The 23,603-nt window shown below is 38.0% G+C and overlaps 3 protein-coding genes across 9 annotated transcripts; all 3 read left to right on the forward strand.

Moving 5' to 3' along the window:
- Positions 1 to 260: 260 nt before the first annotated feature.
- Positions 261 to 1,767, forward strand: LOC135592575 (probable 3-hydroxyisobutyrate dehydrogenase-like 1, mitochondrial). The gene has a single exon (XM_065082116.1). It carries the CDS (start codon positions 533 to 535, stop codon positions 1,550 to 1,552), a length of 1,020 nt encoding a protein of 339 aa, XP_064938188.1. The 5' UTR covers positions 261 to 532; the 3' UTR covers positions 1,553 to 1,767.
- A 1,890-nt stretch (positions 1,768 to 3,657) lies between these two features.
- On the forward strand, positions 3,658 to 5,914 carry LOC135592574 (uncharacterized). The gene has a single exon (XM_065082115.1). It carries the CDS (start codon positions 4,223 to 4,225, stop codon positions 5,771 to 5,773), a length of 1,551 nt encoding a protein of 516 aa, XP_064938187.1. The 5' UTR covers positions 3,658 to 4,222; the 3' UTR covers positions 5,774 to 5,914.
- A 2,359-nt stretch (positions 5,915 to 8,273) lies between these two features.
- On the forward strand, positions 8,274 to 23,545 carry LOC135585856 (MMS19 nucleotide excision repair protein homolog). Of its 7 annotated transcripts, none has more exons than XM_065082109.1 (21): positions 8,274 to 8,452; positions 9,039 to 9,101; positions 9,200 to 9,254; positions 10,036 to 10,133; positions 11,341 to 11,499; positions 11,588 to 11,647; positions 13,573 to 13,761; positions 15,413 to 15,466; positions 15,910 to 15,996; positions 16,084 to 16,801; positions 17,471 to 17,844; positions 17,953 to 18,026; positions 18,789 to 18,894; positions 19,134 to 19,963; positions 20,460 to 20,535; positions 20,650 to 20,761; positions 21,839 to 21,915; positions 22,830 to 22,910; positions 22,975 to 23,054; positions 23,131 to 23,167; positions 23,249 to 23,545. In XM_065082109.1, the coding sequence occupies exons 1-20, from the start codon at positions 8,381 to 8,383 to the stop codon at positions 23,144 to 23,146; spliced, it is 3,381 nt and encodes a 1,126-aa protein (XP_064938181.1). In that variant the 5' UTR covers positions 8,274 to 8,380; the 3' UTR covers positions 23,147 to 23,167; positions 23,249 to 23,545. The 7 variants fall into 7 exon arrangements, 6 of the variants coding, with proteins under 6 accessions (XP_064938181.1, XP_064938180.1, XP_064938182.1 ...); XM_065082108.1 differs by having other exon boundaries at positions 23,131 to 23,162; XM_065082111.1 differs by lacking the exon at positions 8,274 to 8,452 and adding an exon at positions 9,413 to 9,536 and having other exon boundaries at positions 23,131 to 23,162.
- Positions 23,546 to 23,603: the final 58 nt, after the last annotated feature.

The following is a 23,603-nucleotide window of genomic DNA, read 5'->3' on the forward strand; positions in this document are numbered from 1 at the left end:
TGAGTTGCTGTTTCGAGGAAGAATTATTTTAAAACGAATAGGATAATGCTGCTTACGTTTGTGTTTCTTCTCCGCCTTCTAATGCCAATTATTTTTGTGTCGTCCGAATCCAAAATGTCAAAACGCCTGCTTAGCTCATTCATTCTATGTGGGCTGTTGAGAAGCAACAGCCCATATTCCCGTGGGCTCTGCGCAATCGGAGCCTTCGGTTCAAACGAGTCCTTACACAAGAAGACCACCTAGTCAATAGCTGCACGAGGCAAGCGCAAATGGATCCAACGCATACCCGGGGAAGATGATGACCGCCTCTGACACCCATCGGCTCGTGCTCCACCACCCCGTCCGTCGAAGTCGAAGTCGAAGGCCGCCTTTCCATCTTAACGAAACGGCGCTGCCTCCCCCGTCCGATCAACACCGCAGTGCTACCACCCGTCTCATCTTATCTCGATCACCAGGGGCAGTTTAGGAAATTTGAAGGATACTGCTGGCTCACGTTATATTTACCGATGCGCCACTTGCTCACCTATCCCCCATGCCCTTCCCGGCGTTCCTCCGTCGTCTCCGTCTCACTCGCTTCGTCGGCCGCCTCCGCTTCTTCGCCATGGCTGCCGCTTCCTCGTCCGACCGTGACATAACCCCTGCCACGACCCGGGTCGGCTGGATCGGGACCGGCGTCATGGGCCGGTCCATGGCTGGCCATCTCCTCTCCGCTGGCTACTACCTCACCGTCTTCAATCGGACCCCCGCCAAGGCCCAGCCCCTCCTTGACCGTGGCGCCAAGCTCGCCAGCTCCCCCGCCGCCGTCGCGCGCGCCAGCGACGTCGTCTTCCTTATCGTCGGCTACCCCTCCGACGTCCGCCGTGTTGCCCTCGATCCGTCCGATGGAGCCCTCGCTGGCTTAGCCCCGGGCTCTGTCCTCGTCGACATGACCACCAGCGACCCTGCTCTCGCGGCCGAGATCGCCGAGGCCGCCCGCGCGGGGTCCTGCGCCGCGATCGATGCGCCGGTGTCAGGCGGCGACCGCGGGGCGCGCGCCGGGACCCTGTCGATCTTCGCTGGAGGGGACGAGGCCGTCGTCCGGAGGCTGGAGCCTCTGTTCGGGTGCATGGGGACGGTGAGGTACATGGGAGGGCCAGGGCAAGGGCAGAGAGCGAAGCTTGGGAACCAGATTGCAATAGCATCGACGATGGTAGGGTTGGTGGAAGGGATGATGTACGCTCACAAGGCCGGGCTTGACGTGGGGCGGTGGTTGGAGGCCATATCCACGGGCGCGGCAGGGTCGAAATCGCTCGATCTCTATGGCAAGAGGATTTTGGACAGGGACATGGAAGCTGGGTTCTACGTGCATCACTATGTGAAGGATCTCGGAATCTGTTTGAAGGAATGCCAGAGCATGGGATTGGCATTGCCAGGTTTGGCGTTGGCGCATCAGCTGTATGTCTCGCTCATGGCGCATGGGGAAGGGGAATTAGGGACCCAGGCGTTGATTTTGGTCATAGAACGACTCAACAACACCTGCCTCAAAGGAGGGCCAAGCTCAGGATCAGCATGAAACTCTGGTATTCAATTAAGTTACTTATTCCTTCTAATCCTGTTTAGGTTGCTTTCACGTTAAAACTGTCGTTAGTCAGCTAAATTTGCGATCTACATATCTATCATATGCCAATTTGCTCTTTGTTTGTCTGCCAAACTGGATATGTTATGTGCTTGTTTGGTTCTGTTGTCGTTGATGTTTGGCAATGAATTATCACCGCGCTCTTGAATGCATTCGATCTTGTTTGGCTACTTATCTGGTGATGACCACTAGTTGCAATGGTGATTGCTTCTATCCTTTCCGTTGAAGGATATAGCATTTGATCAGTGGTTATAGTGGCTTCTGCAAGGAGCTGTGACTATTTACTTATAGGAACTCATTTATCTTCATGTCTGTGGTGCTTTGTTGTGCTTGTTTGGTTCTGTCATCGCTGATGTTTGGCAATGAATTATCACTGTGCTTTTGAATGCATTTGATCTCATTTGGCTACTTATCTGGTGATGCTCACTAGTTGCAATGGTGATTGCTTCTATACTTTCTGTTGAAGGATATAGAATTTGATCAGTGGTTTATAGTAGCTTCTGCAAGGAGCTATAATTATTTACTTATAGGAACTCATTTAACTTCATGTCTGTGGTGCTTTGTTTATTTGCATGCCTTTAATAGTTTTAATGCAATGCATCCTTTGAGGATGAGCTGCTGTAGCTCTCTGTTGGTTCTCACTGGTAGCTCGTGCCTATACACACACAATAAACATAAGGGAACTCCTACCATAGATGTTAGGGTTTCCCGTCAGACTATATATTTGCTTTAATTGTGCATGATATTATAGCCCAAGTTTTGCCGGTGAAAAGTGATGCTTGTTATACCATATGTGCAGTAAACGCATTTCCCTATGTTAGACTTGATCGTGACTAATTGCTTGAGAAAAAGTGGTGCTACAAAGCAGGAGTCATTCTCTACTGTTCGGAACTTGTTCATATTAAGATTTTGACATTATGCTCTATAATTTCTACTGAAAACATTGCACTCCTGTTGGGTACATCATATTGAAAAACAAGAAATTATGTTCTTGATTTCATCAGGAGGAAAATTCTGATTTCAATGAATGAAATTCTTTTAGAGATAGTTTGGCATCATTCCGGTGCCAAAACTATCATATTTCTTTTGTGTTATTTTCATTTTAAACTTAAAAAAGTTCAAATGCATTCTTCCGAAAGAACTTATGAGCAATTCTTAAGCCTAATTATCTATATAATTTTAATACGATATCCAGCCTCAAGGCAGTGATGCTCAAACCTCTATAAGCTTTGTTAACTGGCTGGTGACCGTAGCATATTATGTCAATCATGCTTAACATATTGCTACAATTCAACGAGACAGATAGCAAGCGGGGAATAATCTTATAAATGTCACTCCTGAAGAGCAATTTAGATCGTCTTGGTGAAATTTAGTTTGACTGTGGTGATATTGTGATGAGGCATTGTTAATGCAATCTTATCAGGCGTCGTTAGTTTACATTCTCGCATGTTACTCTTATTTGTACCTTTGTTAGCCTATTCGTAGAGCCATGTTACATTAACCATTAGTAATTATACTGGTGGATCCTGGTTCATTGTCTATTAAAATAAGTTCTTTAAGTGTTAAGTGCCATCACATCCTTGAATGCAATTGTTTACTATTACCTCCTTACTATTTGAACTTGATCATGTATCATACTCTTGAAATATAACATTACCTCATATGAAACCCTAATGAATTGGACTATAACATATGCACTGTGACTTTGTGCTGTCTTGTTCATCCCAATATGTGGCTTCTTTAACTGGGATGTGTTTGGGTCGTACTTCACTCAAGTTGTTGACGGCTTTATGGTAGATGTTTTTGGGTTTGATTAGACCCAACAAATTTCTTACAGCCGATTTTTATATCATTCTTGTAATGCTTCCTTTGGCACGAGACTTAGTATATTGGTTATTTTTGTTTAATATTCTTGTTTGCTTTCTGAGACTGGTATGCGGTTCTTTACATGGAAATTGTAGCTCTAGGAAGTTCTCCTTGAGTCATTTAAGTTGGTCTGTATTGCCTTTCACAATTCTTTTGCTGATACAGTATTTACTGATACAAATACATGTATACAGATCTATTGACTAATGCATGCATACAGATCCGATAAACTACATAATGAATTAATATTCCATGTTTTACCAGACCACAAACAGTGCGTACGGCCACACAGCATTGACGTGGAGTTCGTGGCACTTTGAAGTGAAGAGGAGAGTGCACGAGCTGTTGTTAGGAATGGGAAATAGTGTGTTGGCCACAGAAAAATTACTATCGTAAGTTTGATTTAAGTATCTAAGGCATATGATTTCAATTTATAGTCAAGAAAAATAAAAATTAATTTTCTCATGGGCACATGTTGTATTGGTCCTTTCGACTAAATAAATAATAATATCAATAAATAATAAAAATACTTGCATAAAATTATCGATTCCTCTATCCGGCGCAAGCTCTAAGGCAGCACGTTTTAATACCCATTGGCCAACACAACCTGTCAGTCGCATTGCGTTCGACGGTGGGACATTTCATCGAACACATCTCAGCCATTTTTTTCCTTCGGCCGCCTCTCTCTCCTCGCGGTGCCAATCTTTCTCCCTCCTCTCTCACTTAAACCTTGCCACAGTCATGTATCTGTGCAGCCTCGCCAAAGGCCCCGCGATTCATTTCTTCTTCAATATATCAAAACTAAGAATCAGCCGTCAAAGGATATCGAGTTGTTCCTCCGAAGAATTTAGAAGCTTTTCGCGTCACCTTGGGCCCCGAGGAGGCAAACATGGAGAGCGAACAAGGGCTTTGTCCAGTGGCTCACAGCAGAGACCTCTGGGCGATGGTGGCGGTCGGAGGACCGGTGAGTCACTCCCTTGGATAGCGGCAGCTTATGGGAACAGGGAAGGGAAGCGTATACAAGAAAAGGCGCCAGCGAGAACCAAACGCTCCTCTTGGGAAGAGGCAGCCGAGAGCTTTGTTGCCAGAAATGATAATGACATTGTGGGAAAAGGCACCATCGTTGAAGGGGTGGAGGAAGAAGACGGAGACGTCGAGCCTATTAACGACCCAAGGTGGGATAAGATCAAGAGCAAGTACAAGGGTATCGTTGGACAGGAGTCTGGGTTCCAGAAACCAGAGATCCAGCGCTGGAGTAATCGGGAGAGTTGGGAAAGAAGGCCAGTGAAAGAGGCCGGGAGGTCTCAGTTCGAAAAGCCGGAGGTTCAACGGTGGAGTAAGCAAGAGAGCTGGGGCAAAAGGACTTGGAAAGAGGCCACTGAATCATCAGTTCCAAAGATGGTTGGCCAGGGCGTATACGGTGTTGGTCCGGTTTTGGCGGCTTTGATGGCAGAAAGAAGGGAATTTTATGTTCTTTATGTCCAGGAAGGATTGGATTTGAGTGGAAACAGCAAGAAGAAGAAGGACAAGAAAGCAGTGGAGAAAATATTGCAGATAGCGGAAAAGATAGGCTTGAAGGTCACAGAGGCTTCGAAGCACGACCTCAATATGGTGGTCGATAACCGGCCTCATCAAGGATTGGTTCTTGATGCTTCACCATTGGAGATGGTGAATATAAAGGAGCTGGACCCCGTCATGAAAGATGATCAAAGTGCTCCTCTTTGGGTGGCTCTGGATGAGGTAACAGACCCTCAAAACTTAGGGGCTATCATTAGATCAGCTTATTTCTTTGGGGCACAAGGGGTGATCCTATGTGCTAAGAATTCGGCTCCTCTAAGCGGTGTAGTTAGCAAAGCCAGTGCAGGCTCTCTTGAACTAATTGAACTTCTGTCTTGTAAGAACATGATGCAGTTCTTGTCATCATCTGCTGAGAACGGTTGGCGAGTTCTTGGAGGGTCAGTCTCTTCTAGAGCTGTCCCTTTGGGAGACGTTGAAGCAGGGGTGCCTACAATTCTTGTGTTGGGTAGTGAAGGCATTGGGTTAAGGCCTTTGGTGGAGAGGTCTTGTACTCAGTTGATTAGAATCCCTGGAAGCGATCCGTTGGATGTGTATGGTGGAACTACTGAAGTGGATATCGAGGAAAAGGATCAGGCTCGTTCTGGGAAAGATCTCAAGTCCTTTCTTGCTGTTGAGAGCTTAAATGTTAGTGTGGCAGCAGGGGTGCTTCTATACCATTTGATCGGCAAGAATAATCATGATCCAGGGAAAGAGATGAATGATGCTTCAATCTAAGGTTACATCTTTACCGTCTTTGACAAGCGATCTTTTGGGCCAATCTGTCTGGCAACTTTTGTTTATTAATTGTTAAATTATGATCACCGTGTTCTACTGATTGTCTTTTGTTTAACTGAATATGCTTGCTTTTTGTTTGAATTTTTTGCGTAATTTAGATGATTATTTGTGATTGGAATTACTTGTTCTCATTCTTCTCTTGAAAACTCCCCAGAAGCAAGCTATGTTTTGTTGCTTTATTTATTCCTGTGTTGAAGACACACATACACCTGAAAGTTAATTTCAGCTTAATTTCATGCAGCACGTCATTTCCTTTGAAATTTTTGTTGTGCATCCAAAAGACTTGTAATGACCCTTTTCATGCAGAATTGCATGTGATCAAATGATTTGAGAGTCAATTTATTATGGCAACGGGTGTATTTGCTACTTCTCGAGCAAAATAGCAAATCATATGGAGATATATTCTACCTGATTGGTGAATTATAAAGTAGTCCCTTATCTAGTTAAACGATACATCGATTTATTTTTGGTTTCGGCAAACATGTATCTTTCTCATACACATGGATGCTGGAACATGAGCATAGTTCTGAACTACCTTACGGTCCATTGTTGTTATGCACCTTGAAATTTCATAGCAATTTGTTACCTATAACTCCGATTTCAACTGCTATTATTGGTTCTTTTCTTAACATCTTCATGATTAGATTTATCTTTATTTTCATAGAATGATTAACTTTATCCATATTATTTGTGTATCTCCATTGCATGAGGGAAAGCCTTATCTGCTTAGCATTTAGTGCATCATGTCTAGGTTCCCAGATTTAAGATATTGCAAGTAATTACTCTGTTATATATGTCTGAGTGAGGTAGCATATTTTACCTTGTGGATGGTGACCTTCGTACGTGAATTCCAGTTCTTTATATAGTTTGGAGATTGTTGTCTCGCTAGGAGCCTTTGCCTATCCTCGGAATGAGCTGCACGCTCTTTTAGGTCCCTTGCTCTTACATTTCATTCTAGATTTTGTTCGGATGTTTACAGTTTTTTATTTTTCTTATTTTCGTATGATCAACAATCTGAAGCTATTTGTTTGTGAATTTGCATTTGTCTTAGTGCATTTTCATTCACTATTATAGTGCTATTTTTTCCAACTATTGTTGCTACTGTTTAAGTCCTTGTAGCCCATCTTGAAGGGCTTGGATCAGAAAAGAACACAAGTGATGCAGTGCATTCTTGACACAGTTTGGAGTTGTAGTCCATGAGTTCGGACGATTGGTACAGTGCATTTCCATGACTCATGGACCTTTCTTTATCTGATACATCCTATAATTGAGTAGATGTGGGTTTTAAGTTTTCAAGCAATCTTTTTCTTTAGATTCTTGTTTCATGTTTTGCAAGCATTTGTTGCATATATTTAGTACTTAGATTCACACAATTTGACATGATTTAGTGTGAAGTCATTTGTGATGTTGCATCTCTCCCTCAAATTTTTGGATCTTTAAATCAATCTGTTCTGATCTCCCTATTTGGTCTCAGTAAATCCTGGATGTTTCTGGTTTGATAGTTTTTAGAACAAGGTTGCTTAGATGTTTCATTATTTTTCTTACAGACTTCTTATCATCATGGAAAGAAAGTGGAGAATTGAGTTGGTATCCTTTTCTTTATTTTTCCTTTTGCTTGGTGCATCTGAACAGTAGATTCAGAATAATGTTTTCGTTTTTATATTTTATACGTCTCTGCAATATTTGCTTTCGACTTCAGTGACTGATTCGATGCATCGTTACTTCGTGAGCCCTCCCTTTATTGGGATCTTGCCCAAGAAAGTAACCCAAAAATTTCTCATCCCACGGGCTCTTTTATTTTCGTTTATTTTTCTCCACTTTTGGTGGTTTAAGACAGGTTCAAATAACTTGGTCAACGTATGCGTCACCGGTTGTCCAAATTCAAAATCCGATGTGATGCATCAAATGTCGGATTAATGACTTATCTTTCTTGCCAGAATATCGAATGGCCCGCATGTGGAGGAACTCTTCGAGACACTTCATCCGATCAACCCGTTCTCTGTCTCTCTAATCAATCAGCCCGAATCATCCGGTGATGGAACCACATGGGTCCCATCGGGAGGTTTGCGATGGTTAGAAAGATTTCATCCAGCTTAATTATAGTAGCACTTACCAAATGTGAGTCACCTGTCTCTCTCACATGAGCTCTATCGAACACCACGTCACCCGTGAAAAGTTCCTGGGTTTTTGGCTCCAACTTAAAGCACTTTCGCGGTAAAACGTCAGGTAGACGTGAATGGCGTGTCCTATCTCTAGCACGACGCAACTACCTTCGTGATAATTGGAGGTAACTCATGGTCCCACAAGTCGGACGACTGGTACGTCAATAACCGTGCAAGTGAGTGAGGCGGATCTAAAATAAATGAACTCCGCCTCCGTTAAACCGGTCCACGAGAGGTCGGGTGGCCGGAAACCCTCTTTTAAAACCCTTTGTGTCGCGGCTCCTCTTTGCTAGCCTCAAGAATCGTCGCTCGCTCGCTCGCTGCTCCAGAACCCTCTCTAAATTCGTTGCCCCCTTCATCCTCCTCACCCCGGCTTCCAATCTTGATGGAGAAACCAAATTCGTGGATCGCCCATGTCGAAGCGTTTGTGGACTCCGCTCGCGCCTCGAACCAGCAGGTCGCGCTGTCTTCGCTCTTCGTCCTCCTCCGTTTTCCTTTACGAATTTTAAGAAACTTCTCCTTTCTTTCTTTCCTCCCTCCCTCCCTCCTTGTTTTAGTTGTCATGTTAGGTTCATCATGTTGGAACTTCTTGTGAACCGTGGTGCTTCTTTTTAGCGATTTAATCGACTTGATGACAAAGCATTTTACTTAGGGTTTCTTTTGTCACTTTTTCGCGTTCTTGAACCCTGTATTTCTTTGAATTCGAATCTTGATCGTAAGCTTTATTTTGTTGTTAATTTCTTGTGGTCAGTCCCTTATTTCTTATTGTTTTTGTGAAGATAAGTCTTACTTCAACTGCTAGATCTGCATCAAGATACTTCTTGAATAGGTTGTCGAGTGTCGAGTCAATCCATTGAAATTAAAATATATTGAGGCAAGGGTTTTAAATACTTGTTTGGCCCTGTAAGCTTTTTTGTATATGATGTAATTGCGTATGCTTCAAACTGATTGTGAAATGTTGATGTCTCATAATCTTTTACATATTCCTTATTTTTATAGCTTTTATGTCATCGGTTTAAATTGCTGAAATAATTGTGTAACAGGCTGCTAGTGTGGATGCCATCGCAGTCCTAGTGCATAAAGACCTCTTAACCCTTGAGGGATTGGTTTGTCATTGAATTTTATTTCTATGCTTTACCTTTCAAATCTTTGGTGTGCGGATATTTGTGATACTCTTCCTTTTCTTTTTTTTTTGTATTTTTAGGTGAGAGAGATGGAACAGTATCTAACCGCCTCAGACCATGTGATTCGTGCTAGAGGTAATTTTTACTTGCTAAAAGACTATTTGTATTCTGATGCTACTTAAGCATGCTTCTTTCATTACCTATAACTAAAGAAGTAGTGCCATTATATTAGCCTACAACTTGATCATAGAGACTTAGTAGTCCTTGTATGTGTTTCTCTCTTATTGATATAGATGCAATTGGAGGATTTACCTTCAGTGGTTCTGTTTGTATAATGGGTCAACAAACCACTCAATCAATGCTGTTGTGTGCTAAACAAGTTGGGCTTAAGACAAACCTTTATAGCAGTTGTTATAGGTATTCCTTTCTCCACACATCTTCTTTATAAGGTTGCTGGGTTCTAATATCTTATTCATTCGTGGATAACTGATCTATATAAAAATAAGATATACGAAATTAAGCTGCTTATAAGTACCTATCAACAGCTACGATTTGCCACTCCTATTTGTTTGGCCTCATATTTTTACTATATTGACATGGTTATTGCAGATCTTGTCTGATATGGAATATATTTTTACTGAATGGAAGAATTCACATATTTCTGAAACCTAAATTTCATAACATGTCATATTTTGAGTGCCTGTTTTCTGCTATGAAAATGTAAGGTGGCTCCAGGAGCTAGATGTGATTGACAACTTGCTTAAAACAAGTTTCTCATGAGATTTCATTAGCGGCGTAAGCTATATGAGTACATAAACTCACCACATTACTGAGCTTGCAATTCTAAGTATCTTCACCTTTTTTCAAGTCTGAAATTTTACATATTACCTATTAGTATTCTCATGATTATTTTCAGGTATACTTCTCCTATCAGAAGTGCTTTCTCGTCTTCTAGAGAAGCCATTAGATAGTCGCACTGTTAGTAGCTTGGTGGAGTTCTTCACATCAAAGCTGGTAAGATGCTCTTATCAAAATTTGTTGCTAACTGTTGTTTGCATCCAAAATGATCCAATTATTGTTTCAAATTCTTCATCCATTTATGTTCTTTTATCATTTTGTTTTATCTCTTCGCTTTCCATTCTCATCACTCTTCCATTGTTTCTTTTTTCACATCATGGAAATTTTGCCTTGATTTTTTATGTTGTATTGTGAAATCATGTAATATATCTGGGAATATATATATTGTGGACATTTAAGAGTGGGAAAATTGTTAATGGAATATCCACAGCTAATTTTATGACTTGAAAAAGTTAAGTAGGAAGGACATTTGCACCATTCTGACTTCAAAAGGAACCTGATGTTAGTTATTTAGAGGAAAAAGAATCTTTGGTTGCTTAGCATTTAATAAGAAAACTTTATTAGACAAGGAAAGAGATCAGACTTCTCTTAGGTTGGCCAGTGATATTGCCCTAAAAAGATCTCAATGCTGGGAAATGTTAAGTTCCCAAATAATTGGGATGCTGCGTTGTCGTTTTACCATGATAACAATTATTCAGCTGGTTATGTAACAGCTGCCTTTAATCAGTATCTAGTACTGTATAATGGTTGATAATGCTTCTGCCAGAAGTGAAGTTTTCTTCATTTCTAAACTACTTTTTTCAAATGTTGTCTGTTTGCAGTATTTTTGCCACATGAAATTCTCATTTTTCCTGAGATACCCTTTGTAAATGGCTGTTTTGAAATATCCTCCAATTTCTTAATATTCTGTTCTGTTTTTGATATACCACATAAAAGAATACAGAATGAGCTGGTATGTAGGAAATAGGCTAGGTATCGACCTGTACGGGTGATGTATTGGCCGATACGGTTGATAATAATGTTGTATCGTTTGGTACAATGTCGTTACTGGTTGGAATTTGACCGACAATGACCAAAAATCGGGGTAAGTTTGACCTCAACAGTCAAATTGAACGTTGGGTCTATTTTGTGGTTGGCCACTGGGTCTCTTTCAGGGCTTTAAATCCTTCTCCCTCCCCCCTCTTACACTCACTCTCACTCATTCTCACTCACTCTCATTCACGCACTCATTCTCACTCTAACTCACCTCCCATCTTATAACTTAGAATTCCTGCATTTTCTGGATTCTATTATGGAAGTGATATTCTTTTAGGTCGATATGTTCCTATCAAAATGATATTTTATGTTATCCTATTGGCATCAGGAAGATTGGCAAGCCCTCCGTGGAGCCCTTATTGGTTGCTTAGCTCTTTTGAAAAGGACAAAAAAATTTGGTATGGTTGAAAGTAATGATGCCAAGTCACTTGCAGAATCTTTTTTAAGAAATGTACAAGTACAATCACTAGCAGTTCGTGATCGTAAGGTGAAATTTTTTTGGTTTATTCTTGTTATTAATATATGAAGGTGGATTATTGTTTTCTGATGTAGACCTTTCTTTTGTGTATTTGCAGTTATGCTTTGAAGTTATTCAGCGCCTGTTGGATGTGTACCCTCAGGCTGTTGTAGAGTTGGTATTATTACCAATAATCCCTTTTGATTCTGAATTTTGAGTGAATCTTCTAACTCTCATCTTTCTACTTGAGCCTATTACCATGTAAAGTTGTACATTCATTTAAAAATGCATTAACAGTTATTTTTCTATGTTCTGTGCCTACTATAAGGAACTCTATTACCTTTGCAAACCTGATCTGCTATGCTCAACATTGCGGAAATGCAGGACTATCAATTCATAATTTGATTTACTTGACTTAATTCACATTGGATAACTGCCACATCTGCTTTAAATGAGTTCATAATATACTAGTTTTTCACAATGTTCTATGATTTTCAATGTCCTTATTGGACATTGGGCTTAGTTTTTTCATCTATTTTTATGGCTTTCTAGAGATATGTTATTCGGCATTTTATTAATGTGCTGGTCTTAAAATTTTTGACTAAGCTATGGTATGTAAGACTTAAATTTCTTAGCTATCATTTTCGTGAACAACATTCGCGTGTGTATATATATATATACGTGTGCGTGTGTGTATATATATGTATATGTATACTTGTATCGAGATATATATATGTATATATATACATAGATATATATGTATATATATACATAAATAAATAAATGTGTATGCATGTGTATGTATACACATATATGTATATGTGTATATATATAAATATGTATATATATATGTATGTATGTATGTATACATATATATGTATATATACATGTATTGAGATATGTATATGCATATATATATATGTATATGCATATATATATATATATATGCATATGCATATGCATATATATTCATACACATATACATATATATATCTTCTTTATTGCTTATAATTTGCTTTTCTTATATTTATATTTGAATATTCATTGTGCTAATATTTTGCTGCTTCAATTGTTCAAATGCCGAGTCAAGGAATTTTATGGCAGAGAATGCTGTAAAGTACCTCGTGAATTTGGAACTTTATGTTGTGGAATGCAGTGGGGAGTCATTTACTTAGGTATAACTTGGCATACATAATGAGTTATAAGGGTCATGAAAGAACGAGGTTGTGTTACTATAGTAACTTATTCAATTTTTTCAGTGGCCTCAAATTAATGTATCCAACTTTTAGTATATGTCTCTTTTTCCCTTCTCTCTTTCTTCTAAAGATAGTCACGTTTGCTCAACTTTGTAATTGTTTCTTTGCACTATTATAACTTCAAAATGTTCTATAACATATGGTTTTGTTGTTGTTGCCTAACCGCAATAATATGATTTGAGACATATAGTAAAAGTTTGAATTAGTTAATAAAAAACTGCAGATTGTAACTCTTGCAGTTTTAGGAATTAGCAGCATCAATCCAATGTACGATACTATATTATGATTTAGAAAGTCTTCTGCTATTTCCTTTTGCTTTACATAATATTTATGTTACCACCGTTGTAAGCATTAGCATGTTTCAGTTTTTTTGTTCTTCTCTTTTGGGGTTAGACCATGATTTGATTTGAATTAGAACCAAACCGGTCAAGAATCGAAACCAAACTGGGTCAATGGTTCGGTGGTTCCGAACTGAATTGGAATATGGTTTTGGCAGTTTGATTCCAGTTCTTGGAATCTAGAACCAGGATCGACAGGTCTGGTTTGGTTTCAAACCTGTCAGAAAAAATAAAGAAGCCTAAATGCCCCTACAAATGACAAATCTAGTGCTTTATTGAATCTTTTTTCTTCTCTTGTTCATTTATTGATGTGAATTTCTTTTCTCTTTTGCGAGAATTTGCTGTTGCTGTTCTTTGGATACATTCACAATTGATTTCTGTGCCATCACTTTTTAGCTTAATCTCGAGTTGATTTTATTTTATTTTTACTTTCATAGGTATTTGATTTTTGCCATGTATCTCATTTTAATGCTTCTATCTATCTTACTTATAGAACTATCATGGTGTAGGGTGATGACCTTGTGTATGGAATATGTGAAGCAATCGATGAAGAAAAAGATCCTCGATGCTTGATGCTTACTTTCTCTCTGGTTGGGACTTTGGGACGACTGTTTCCTGATCCGTCTGGTCCAATGGGGAACTTTTCTTCTGATGTTTTTGATATTCTGAGCCGATATTTTCCTATATACTTCACACATGTAAGTTTACACAAAAAGGAATTGTGTAAGACGTAGCTTGCATTATTTAAATGTTTGTTGCATGTGTACAGTGGACTTTTCTTTTTTGGGTCTTCTTAGGCTCATAGGTGTGTTGTTTTTTGCTACATTTGTTATTTTATGACTGGACAGATTGGTCATCAATGATCATATATATTGATTATGATGCTTATGAAGGTGGTCCTTGCATTTAATAATTTTGGCGCAGGCTACTACAATGATTTTGAGACATCCCAGTAGCTCAATAGTGCATCAAGGCTTATATTCTGCAAAATTTTATATTTACTTTATCATTTAGTAATGTCTAAGACATTGGAGATGTACAGGGTTATTGTATGACAACCTCTTGTTGATTGAGCAGAATGTATACAAGCTAGGCTATGTGATCAATCACCTGCTATCTTTTTTACATGCCATCATATTGCCGTATTGAGGATCCTATCTCTGGCCAATTCTGTTGAGGTCTAGAAGACTCAGATTGTACTACCAATCCTTGCAATCCCTCACAGAACAACTAAGAGCAGTATGTTAATCTGCATGATTCTTGATTTATGGCCTAAGAGGAATAATGCACAACTTACGGTTGAGTAATTGGGGCATATTGTGTCTGAAGCTTTTCCTTGAGTGCACTCCAACACCCTTATCTACCGTGGCAGTGCAACGTGTAGAAACTGGGATCAGAGCACTGTGCATTGTCTTCTGTTAGATCCAACATTTGGAACTCAGTATTAGGTTTGATGCAACTTCCTGGTTGGATACTACATAGAATATCATATTCCAGTTTATTCCATTTTGGAATAATGTTTGCATATATGGAAACTAGGTACTCTTGCCTTTGGAAAAAATGCTTAACCTGCAATTGATTTGTGGTGCTTCTATAGAGTTTGAACTTCCAGACATTATAGCACTTTGAGCATTTTTTTGGTTATAATTTTCAAGTTATGCATCAGGTGTTATTTGTTGGCTCTTTGTTATTTTTAAAAGAATTCACTCCGTATATCCAAAGTTGCATTTTCACTCAAGACCTCTTCACAGTTAATGAGATTTTGAATTGGGTGGTTGCTTTTTAATCAGAAAAAAGTAAACTACAATTGAATAGCTATTGGATAGCTAATTGCAGTTGTATTCAAAGGAATTCTATTGGATAGCTGACTACTGTCGATGTTTTTGTTTGTTAACTTACGTAAAAAAAGAAGTTGCACTGCCTTTGCCATGTGGCTCTAGATGCTAGTCTTATGTTTTTTTAATTAGGATTTAGGATCTTTAGTCTTTGTACATTTTAAACCTATTCTAAGTTGTGTTTCAAGGATCAAATATCTTGGATGAGTAAGAAGAAGTATGATGTCAGATAATTCAATAATGTCCATGACTCCATGGACATCTAAGTTTTAGTGCACTTGAACAGAACAGTCTTGTTATTTCACACTTATGTTCTTGCAATGTTAATATCATGGCATCAGACCAATTCATCATATTTTTATCATGGGTTTGTTCAATTGTTCCTTGTACTAATGGATATCAGTTATATGGTATTTGCTGTTGTGCTTATATTTCTTTCTTCATTTGATATCCATGGACAAATGCATCTCTTATTGTAGCTGAATCATGATGTACAGAGTGTTCTTGTTTGCAGCCAAAGGGTGATGGCTTAGATATAACAAGGGATGACCTTTCTAAGGCATTAATGGTATGTCTTTTATATCTCTTGTTCATCTCCAAATTTGTTTTAAGTGGTTTTCAGTTTATCTCCTATATAAGAACCTCTTTCATATGTCTTGCTCTGAAAATCTTCAAAAGGAAAGTAAGCAATTGATCATGTGCTGGGTAGAAAAATTGATGTCATTTATTGTCATGTTATGATTATGTACCACTTGACATGTTTTATGCTGCAACTTCCTTTTCATGCATGATTCTTCCTGTTTTCTATTTGAACCTCTTTAGCTTCTAGCTTTGTCTTGCTCTAATCATTTTAACCAATGATCATTAATTTATAATATTATAACGGTGAGCAAATTTGTAACTATCAGCAACCTTTTCCTCTGGAAGCCTGTCTATTCTTTGGTAGTGCTTGTGTGTGTATGATGAGGCAACTTTACATCAGTTCTGTTAATATCTGCTTGCTAATTGCAGGATGCTTTCTCTTCATCTCCACTTTTCGAACCATTTGTTATCCCATTGCTCCTTGAAAAACTCTCCTCATCCCTTCCATCAGCAAAGGTTTGTTCTAAAATCCTGAGATTCATTATGGCTTGTTATAACTATGGGAAAAACATATTAGTCTGATAGTTTGACAAATCTTTGCAGCTTGATTCTTTGAAGTATCTTAACAGTTGCTTGCGCCACTATGAAGCAGACAAGGTGGTCAAGCATTCTCAAGTTATCTGGTCTAATTTGAAAGATGTGATCTTTAATCTTTCACCACATAGGTCTTCATTATCAACTTATGGTTCCGATGGGGATATGGATTCTGAGGTTAATAAAATTGCAGATGAAGCTCTAAATTGTTTGCAAACAGCTATTTCACACTTGAACTTTCCTGATCAAGATTCTTTCTTGTGTTTGATTATTGATGATGAAGATATAGGGACAAGATTTTGGTCTGTAACAAGTATAAAAAAATATTCAGGCACTTCAACAGAAATCCATTGTCAATTAAGTGCTCTTGGAAGTATCTTATCTATTGCATCAAAGGTATCCATATATTGCTGCACCAAGGTGTTTCAGAAGTTCTTTTCCTGCCTAATGGATATTTTAGGAGTTTCAGGAAAGCATCCATCTAAACTTTGTGTTACTGACCACAACACATGTTCTGATGGATTGAATTTTGGAGCACTTTATCTTTCCATGGAACTCCTTACTTCATGTAGAGAATTGACTTTGTCTTCCAAGGAATTTGCGCCAGAAGTTATTTCGGAACCAAGAAGCTGGTTTTATGTGCTAAAAAATATCTCCAGAGAGTTATGCGATGCCCTTGGGTCAATTTTGGAGACACCAGAGAGTGCAGAACATGTTTATTGTGCAGGTAATGTTTGCCTTTTGTGACTTTCTTACTTCAGTATGCTTATTCTTGATGTACTTGTATAGTTCATATTCCTATTTATCATGACTTTTGATTGTTTTGTCTTCAATTTCATCTGATAATTGACTTTCTTGAAGCTCGTGTTCTGCATATACAGATAGTAGATAGCATTCCATTCTCCTCTTTTTGTTTGTGGATTAACTTTGAATTGCATCTACAATGTTAAATCTTGTATTGCATGATGTGCTTATGGGGTTCATTTCCAGTTTAAGCTGGTTTTTGTGTAACATATGTCATTCATCGTATTATAATGAAGACATGGTACAGATGTATTCAACATTCTGGTTTTTTTTGTTTTAATTTGATTCTGTGGAGTACTATTAGGTGCTTTCTGCCAAGGTTTTAAATCTTATTCTGGTACCGACTTTAGTAATCTATGTGCCAGAATACCGACTCACACTGCCTGATACCAGTCAAAGTTTAATAAACTAATAATACTGAGCTGAAAAACAACAAAATGGTGGTATTTGGATTTTGGATCTTATAGTTTAATCAGGTCTTCTGCCGGACTGGTAAATAAGAGTCAACAAGCACCACACTGGTATTTGAAACTCTTTTTGCAACAGCTCATGCATGTCATTCTGATTTTTGTTTCTATTTTGTCTTATGCAGTGAAAAGTTTGCAAGTGCTTGCAACATTTCCAGAAATCTATTCACCTGTTTCTGAGGCAACTTTTGAAGATATATTAGTGATGCTTATGTCAATAATCGCTAGAAGGAGCAAGGAAACTTACTTGTGGGAATTGTCTTTGAAAGCCTTAGTCCAAATTGGTTTGTGGATTGAAAATGCTCATGATTCTGCAAAAGCAACAAGTTATAACAAACTTGTCATTCAGAGAATTGTTTCCATGCTTCAATCTAATGATTCTACTATCTCTCTTTCACTGAAACTGGTTGCAATTTCTGAAATTAGCAGCATTGGCCTCTACCTGCTAAGAATAGTTCAAGCATTTGAAGAGGCTATAGTTTCCAACTTAAGAGCTTGCGTATGGGTTTTTTTTGTTTCTTCAAATTTTGATCTTTTAGTAATTTTTTTCTCTTAATCCTCTGAAGATGATGAACATAATATTTCATCTTTTTTTTTTCCTGTGTAGTTTGAAGGAAATCTAAAATCGTCTGATGTTTTAGTTCCTCTGCTCCAGTGCTACTCCAATCAGGTGCTTCCAAGGTACAAACTAAATCAATTTAGTTTAGGTGCATTTTAGGTGCATTTTTCCAAAGATCAAGGTACAAACTAAATTGTTTCCAAGGTACATGTGCTTCCTATGTATATTTTTTTTCTAGGAATTCTCTTAAATCAATGTGCATTTTTCCCCCTAATTTTGTTTCCTAACATTGATTTAAGAGAATTCCTAGAAAAAAAATATTGATGGAAGAGAATTTCAAGTTGATGACCTTATTTAGGAAGCACATGTCTAACTCAGGTGTATAATATTCACCAGATGATTGAGAAGTTTTTTTGATGCAAATTAATGAATTTACTTTATTAATTGAGAACTCAGTTCTGTTTTTGGCTGGCATATGATGCCTTTAGGCAGAGGCACTAGGCATTGGCACACATGGAGTTTTGAGTCTGCAGGCATGTGATGGGAAAAACACAATTTCCATAAGATGGGCCACTGTCTGTGTTGGTGACCAACACTCCCTGCGCCCTGGTGTTAGTTTGGTATTGAAAAGTAGAGGAGTTGTAAGATTTTGGCTAGGTCATGTTCTTTACATCTACTGATGGAACCATGTGACTTGTTAGTTGCTAAGGAGCTTCTTTGTTTGAAGCTTTAACTTGTATATGTTAATGCCTAGTGAAGGATGGGTGTTTTTGCATGCATATGTATGTTTTATAGACTTTTGTGTCCTTGTGTTCATAAAATCAAATAGAACACTTAAATATTTAAACTTCTGCTTATTGTTTAACAACTTCCTTTCCAAATAGATGCCACACTTGCGGAAATTTCAACGATATAGCTGTTCAAGTTGCTGTCAGTATATGGAATCAAATAGAAAATGTGGCTGTTTTCAGTAGTGCCATATTAATGAAGGTACTGCTGCTAGACTTGATATTATAATTAGTTTTGGCTGCAAGCTACCATAATTGTCCAGCATTCAATCTTAGTAGCATTGATTTCTTTAGCATAGCCACTTTTAACAAGTTTGATTATAGTTGTTTTTAACTTAGAGGTCTGTAGCATCAATGTATTCTGTTAATGGATTATTTATGTGGACTTTGCTGAACAGAACTATGTAACTGCATGACAAAAATTAAATACTTTGGTTTCAGGATGTTCTTGATCAGGTTATGATGACAATGAAGCATTTAGTCGCGGGATGTACAGAGGAAAGCCAGTTCTTGATTTTACAAAAAGCATACGGCAGTCTTCCAAAGACCTTTTTTATAGCGGAGCCATTGCCCTGTGCTTTGTCACAACTCGAAGGCTTACAATGCATTCAAGATACCACTCTCATGTCATGTCAAGATGAATGGATTTTTTCTCTTTTTGGATCAGTAGTTATAGCACTTCGTCCGCAGACTCCTTTTGTAAATGTGAAAATACTTTTGAACTTGTTCGTGGTCCTTCTACACAAAGGAAATATGCCAGCAGCTCAAGCCTTGGCATCCATGGTTAACAAGTGGCCTGCAGATGTTAACAAATCAGAAATATCTTATTCTTTGGATCAAGCAATTGAGGAGATTCTGAAGAGTTGTCTATGGACTTCAGAAAGCAGTAGCAATTTTATAGATAGAGATAGTTGTTTTCATAAATATGTTGTCCTTGGACTGGCATGGATTGGAAAAGGTTTGCTTATGAGGGGACATGAGAAACTAAAGGAAATAGCGATGCTTCTTTTGAAATGTCTAGTTGCTGGTAAATATGTTGATATAACACCTTTTCAACAGCATGAGAATGGTAAGGATGCTGGGCAGGATGCAAGTTCCCCTTTGGCGACATTTGCAGCGGATGCATTCCATGTACTTCTAAGTGATTCAGAAGATTGTCTGAATAAGAAGTTCCATGCGACGATAAGGCCACTTTATAAGCAACGTTTCTTCTCAAGCATGTTGCCAATCCTGCTCTCTTCAATCAAAGAATCCGATCCCTCGAGTAAAAAGTATCCTCTTCTCATCTAGCGTCTCTTTTGTTGTTTATGCTGATTTTTTTTTCAAGTCATTTTAATGCATAATAGTTTTCTTATTTTTTTAGTAATTAATTATGTAGGTTGATCCTATTCTTCATTTTATGAAATATGTATTTCCCTGCTTCGGATGTTGTCTTCTAAGTGGCCATATGTAATACCTACTTGCTTGGTTTTACTTTTTGTTTGCTTTATGAATGTAGGCATGACAGTGGTAATTGCCTCTTTAAGTAGTGGCTTACTCACAAAGAATGCAGTTCTTAACGTTAATGTTGTGTATGAAACACATCTTCATGAATTGATGTCTTTTAGCATACTTACTGAAACAGGAAGGCTTTTGTCTTAAATGCTCTTATCTCTCTAGTGAGTATTTGCACATGCATATTATGTTGTGAATTTATGCTTTTTTTTTGTATATGATTATATTGTTGTAATTAGTTTTAATTTCAATTTTACTTTCACGAGATTTCAGAGTGGTATTATATCGAGCTTTTGGACATGTTATTTCTGACACTCCACTGGCTGCTGTGGTTGGTGAAGCCAAGAAGGTTGGTATTGGAAATCTCAGAATTCAAAATGAACTTATTGAAGGGAAATGATCAAGTATATGAATTTAGTGAGTTCATGCAGTTAATTACGTTGAAGTTGCCTATTTTGTGCAGATTGTGCCCACACTAGCTGATGCGTTGGCTATGTTGAGTTTGGATATTCTGAATAAAGATCTGATATACAGTCTGCTGCTAGTTGTCTCGGGGATACTGATGGATGATAACGGTGTGCTCATTTTTCACATGCTTATTAAAGATAGGCTTTTTTAATAAAATAATGGTTTCAAATACACATGCTCTCGATATCCCATTACTAAAATAATAGGATATTATTGGTCCAAGGACTTGATTGGTACCCGGTGGCATTTATTTATTTTTGTGACACCATGTGGCACAGGTTGGTATACTGCCAGGTATACCGTAGTGGTCCAATTAGTCAGTGACACTGGTCTTGCATCAGTATTTAAAACTTTGACTAGTTTCATCATGCATCTTAAGTCTGAGGGGATGGTTCTTTTGTGTGTACCTTTTCCTACTGTAATTTGATAGGGTTTGTAATAATTACTGCTTCTGATCTTGCCTTTTACTTTTTTTTTTTTTTGTGAAACCATAGTTATTTTTTTCAATTTACATTTAGAAACTTGTAATTTTGCTATAGTTTTTAAACTTTCTTTCTGCCCTAATATGATGATGTAAATAAAATATATTGCGTACTAGGATGGACGGACCTTAATTTGTGAAGATACAGTTCTAGTTTTTTGGAGTTCTCATAGTCATGCTGTTTGAGCAAACTTCTGTGCATGTGCTGATTACCTTTACAATTATATTATGTTTTTGCTGTATTTAAGGACCTTCTGGCTAAGAAAGTTGGTTTTTAAGAACTATCAAATATTTCTGGTTGTGTATCCATAAGAGAATATTAGAGTACATAAAACACAGCCACACCAGTTGAACTGTGCAAACATTAAATTTTAATTTAGATATTTTTTTATTCATTGACAATACCCCAAAATCATTATGCTTCTTGTGATTACATGACTTCTGACTCGTTTACGATCTGTGGCCAAAGTTTTAAATTAGTATAGTAATTTATTGCTTGAGCAGTGTTAAAAGCCTCCTACATCCACAGAATTCTCATGTTTGCAAGCAATTCACTATACTGCCTTGAATAGTGCTCAAACTTCCACTGTCCACACCCCTCCCCGCCCTAAATCTTACAAGTTAACTTATTGAAGTTATTACAACGAGATTTGTCACTTTGATTCTCTAGTTGTTCAGAGACTGAATTTGCATGTTCTTGCAGGTAAAGCAATTGTCCTCGAGAATGTTCACACCATCATTAGCCTCCTTATCAAACTGATTTCCTACCCTCATTTGATGGTAAGATCTAATCTGTGATGATTTACTTCTTTGTGAACTTTGATGCCAAAGCAAAACCTTAGCATCCATATCAAATGAAGTTAACATTGTTCTGCAGTTGCTTCACTATTCATTTTGTCATTGGTCTGATTTGATAGGCTCATAGTTAAATAACTTTAACTCGGGTAGGAATGGACTTTAATCACATGCTCGAAACATCCAAGGTAGGTTAATATTTAGCCCATTTAGTCTCATAACGTGGTACAACTCTTCGTAGCTTCCCATATTACTAGGGAATCATACTTGGCCTTGGCATCCTCGTCAAAGTCTGAAACTGCATGAATAGAGTAACTCCATGTCTGCAGTCTAATTGTTGTGTTTCAATACTTCTTGATAGATCTACTAGCATGATAACTCTTTTAAATGACCCTAAGCCAAAATGCTTAAGCCCCAATTACTGGTAGGTCCATCTAGTTTAATATCCCAATCTAATTCAAAACCAGGAAAATTGACCATCGAATCTATTTAGTCACCAGGACAAGTTCCAAGGAGATCTACAAATAGTCTTTCTTGATCAGAAAACACATGATAAGATTTCTAGACATCTATTATTGTGTTAGAATAGAATGTATATAGCATACTTAATGTAATTGTTACCTGTAGCAGCGAAAGGTATTCTCAAAAACATTTAAAATTTTTTTGTAAGCAGGCCTACTCACTGTAACCTCATGGCCAAATTTAAAATTACCTCAGTCTATTTGGTTACCTCATAGGATCACTTGTGCAAAAAAAAACAAAACAAAAAAAACAAAAGAAATTTAAAATATGGGCCTTTTGATGTAGTCAGTTGCTGATGAACAAAATCTGTCAGGCATATCTAGTTCTTTCTGCAGTAAACAGGTTTTATTGGAAAATTTCCAATGTCTGTGTATCAGATTGTTCGTGAAACAGCAATTCAGTGCCTAGTAGCCATTTCAGCTCTTCCTTATGCAAGGATTTACCCATATCGACCACAGGTTGGTTAAATTGATGCCTTCTTTTTCTTCCTTGGACGATGTTGTTAAACTGATCTCCTGTTAGGTTCTTCGAGCTGTTTCAACTGCTCTGGATGATCGAAAAAGAGTTGTTCGTCAGGAGGCTGTCAGATGCCGTCAAGCATGGTGATTCATAAGTTTATCATGATCATCCACTTGTGCTAGTTGGCTTGCGATTTGACCATCTTTTCACTCAATGCAGGGCATCGATTGCATGAAGTTTTCGGTTTTGAGGCATGGTGATTCATAAGTTTTTTTTTTTTGCAACTTAAATAATATTCATGACAGGAAATTTAAAGGTAGACTGGATTGTTGGACAGGGATATTTAACCAGTGATGTGCAAGCACGACAAGATGTGATCTTCCTAGCTGGTTACTTTTCTCACAAGGCACTGTGGCTAAGGATCAGGAACTGGATGGCCGACCAATGCTGAGATACAAGAACTTAATAAAATGCACGAGCGTTGTTGTCAACATTGCCTCTCTTAACACACTATTTCAAGTCCGGAGGGAGGGTACAAGGGAGGGGTGGATCATGATTGATTGTTGAGGTGGACGTCAATTGATTAATCCTGTAAATAATTTGATATTATCTAAGTTTTGAGTATCATTAATTATGATTTGGTGTTGTTACATTTTAGACAAGATTGTGAAATCAGATATCATGTCAATTTA

Source organism: Musa acuminata, chromosome BXJ1-9 (assembly GCF_036884655.1).
Source record: "Musa acuminata AAA Group cultivar baxijiao chromosome BXJ1-9, Cavendish_Baxijiao_AAA, whole genome shotgun sequence".
NCBI classification, from domain to species: domain Eukaryota; kingdom Viridiplantae; phylum Streptophyta; class Magnoliopsida; order Zingiberales; family Musaceae; genus Musa; species Musa acuminata.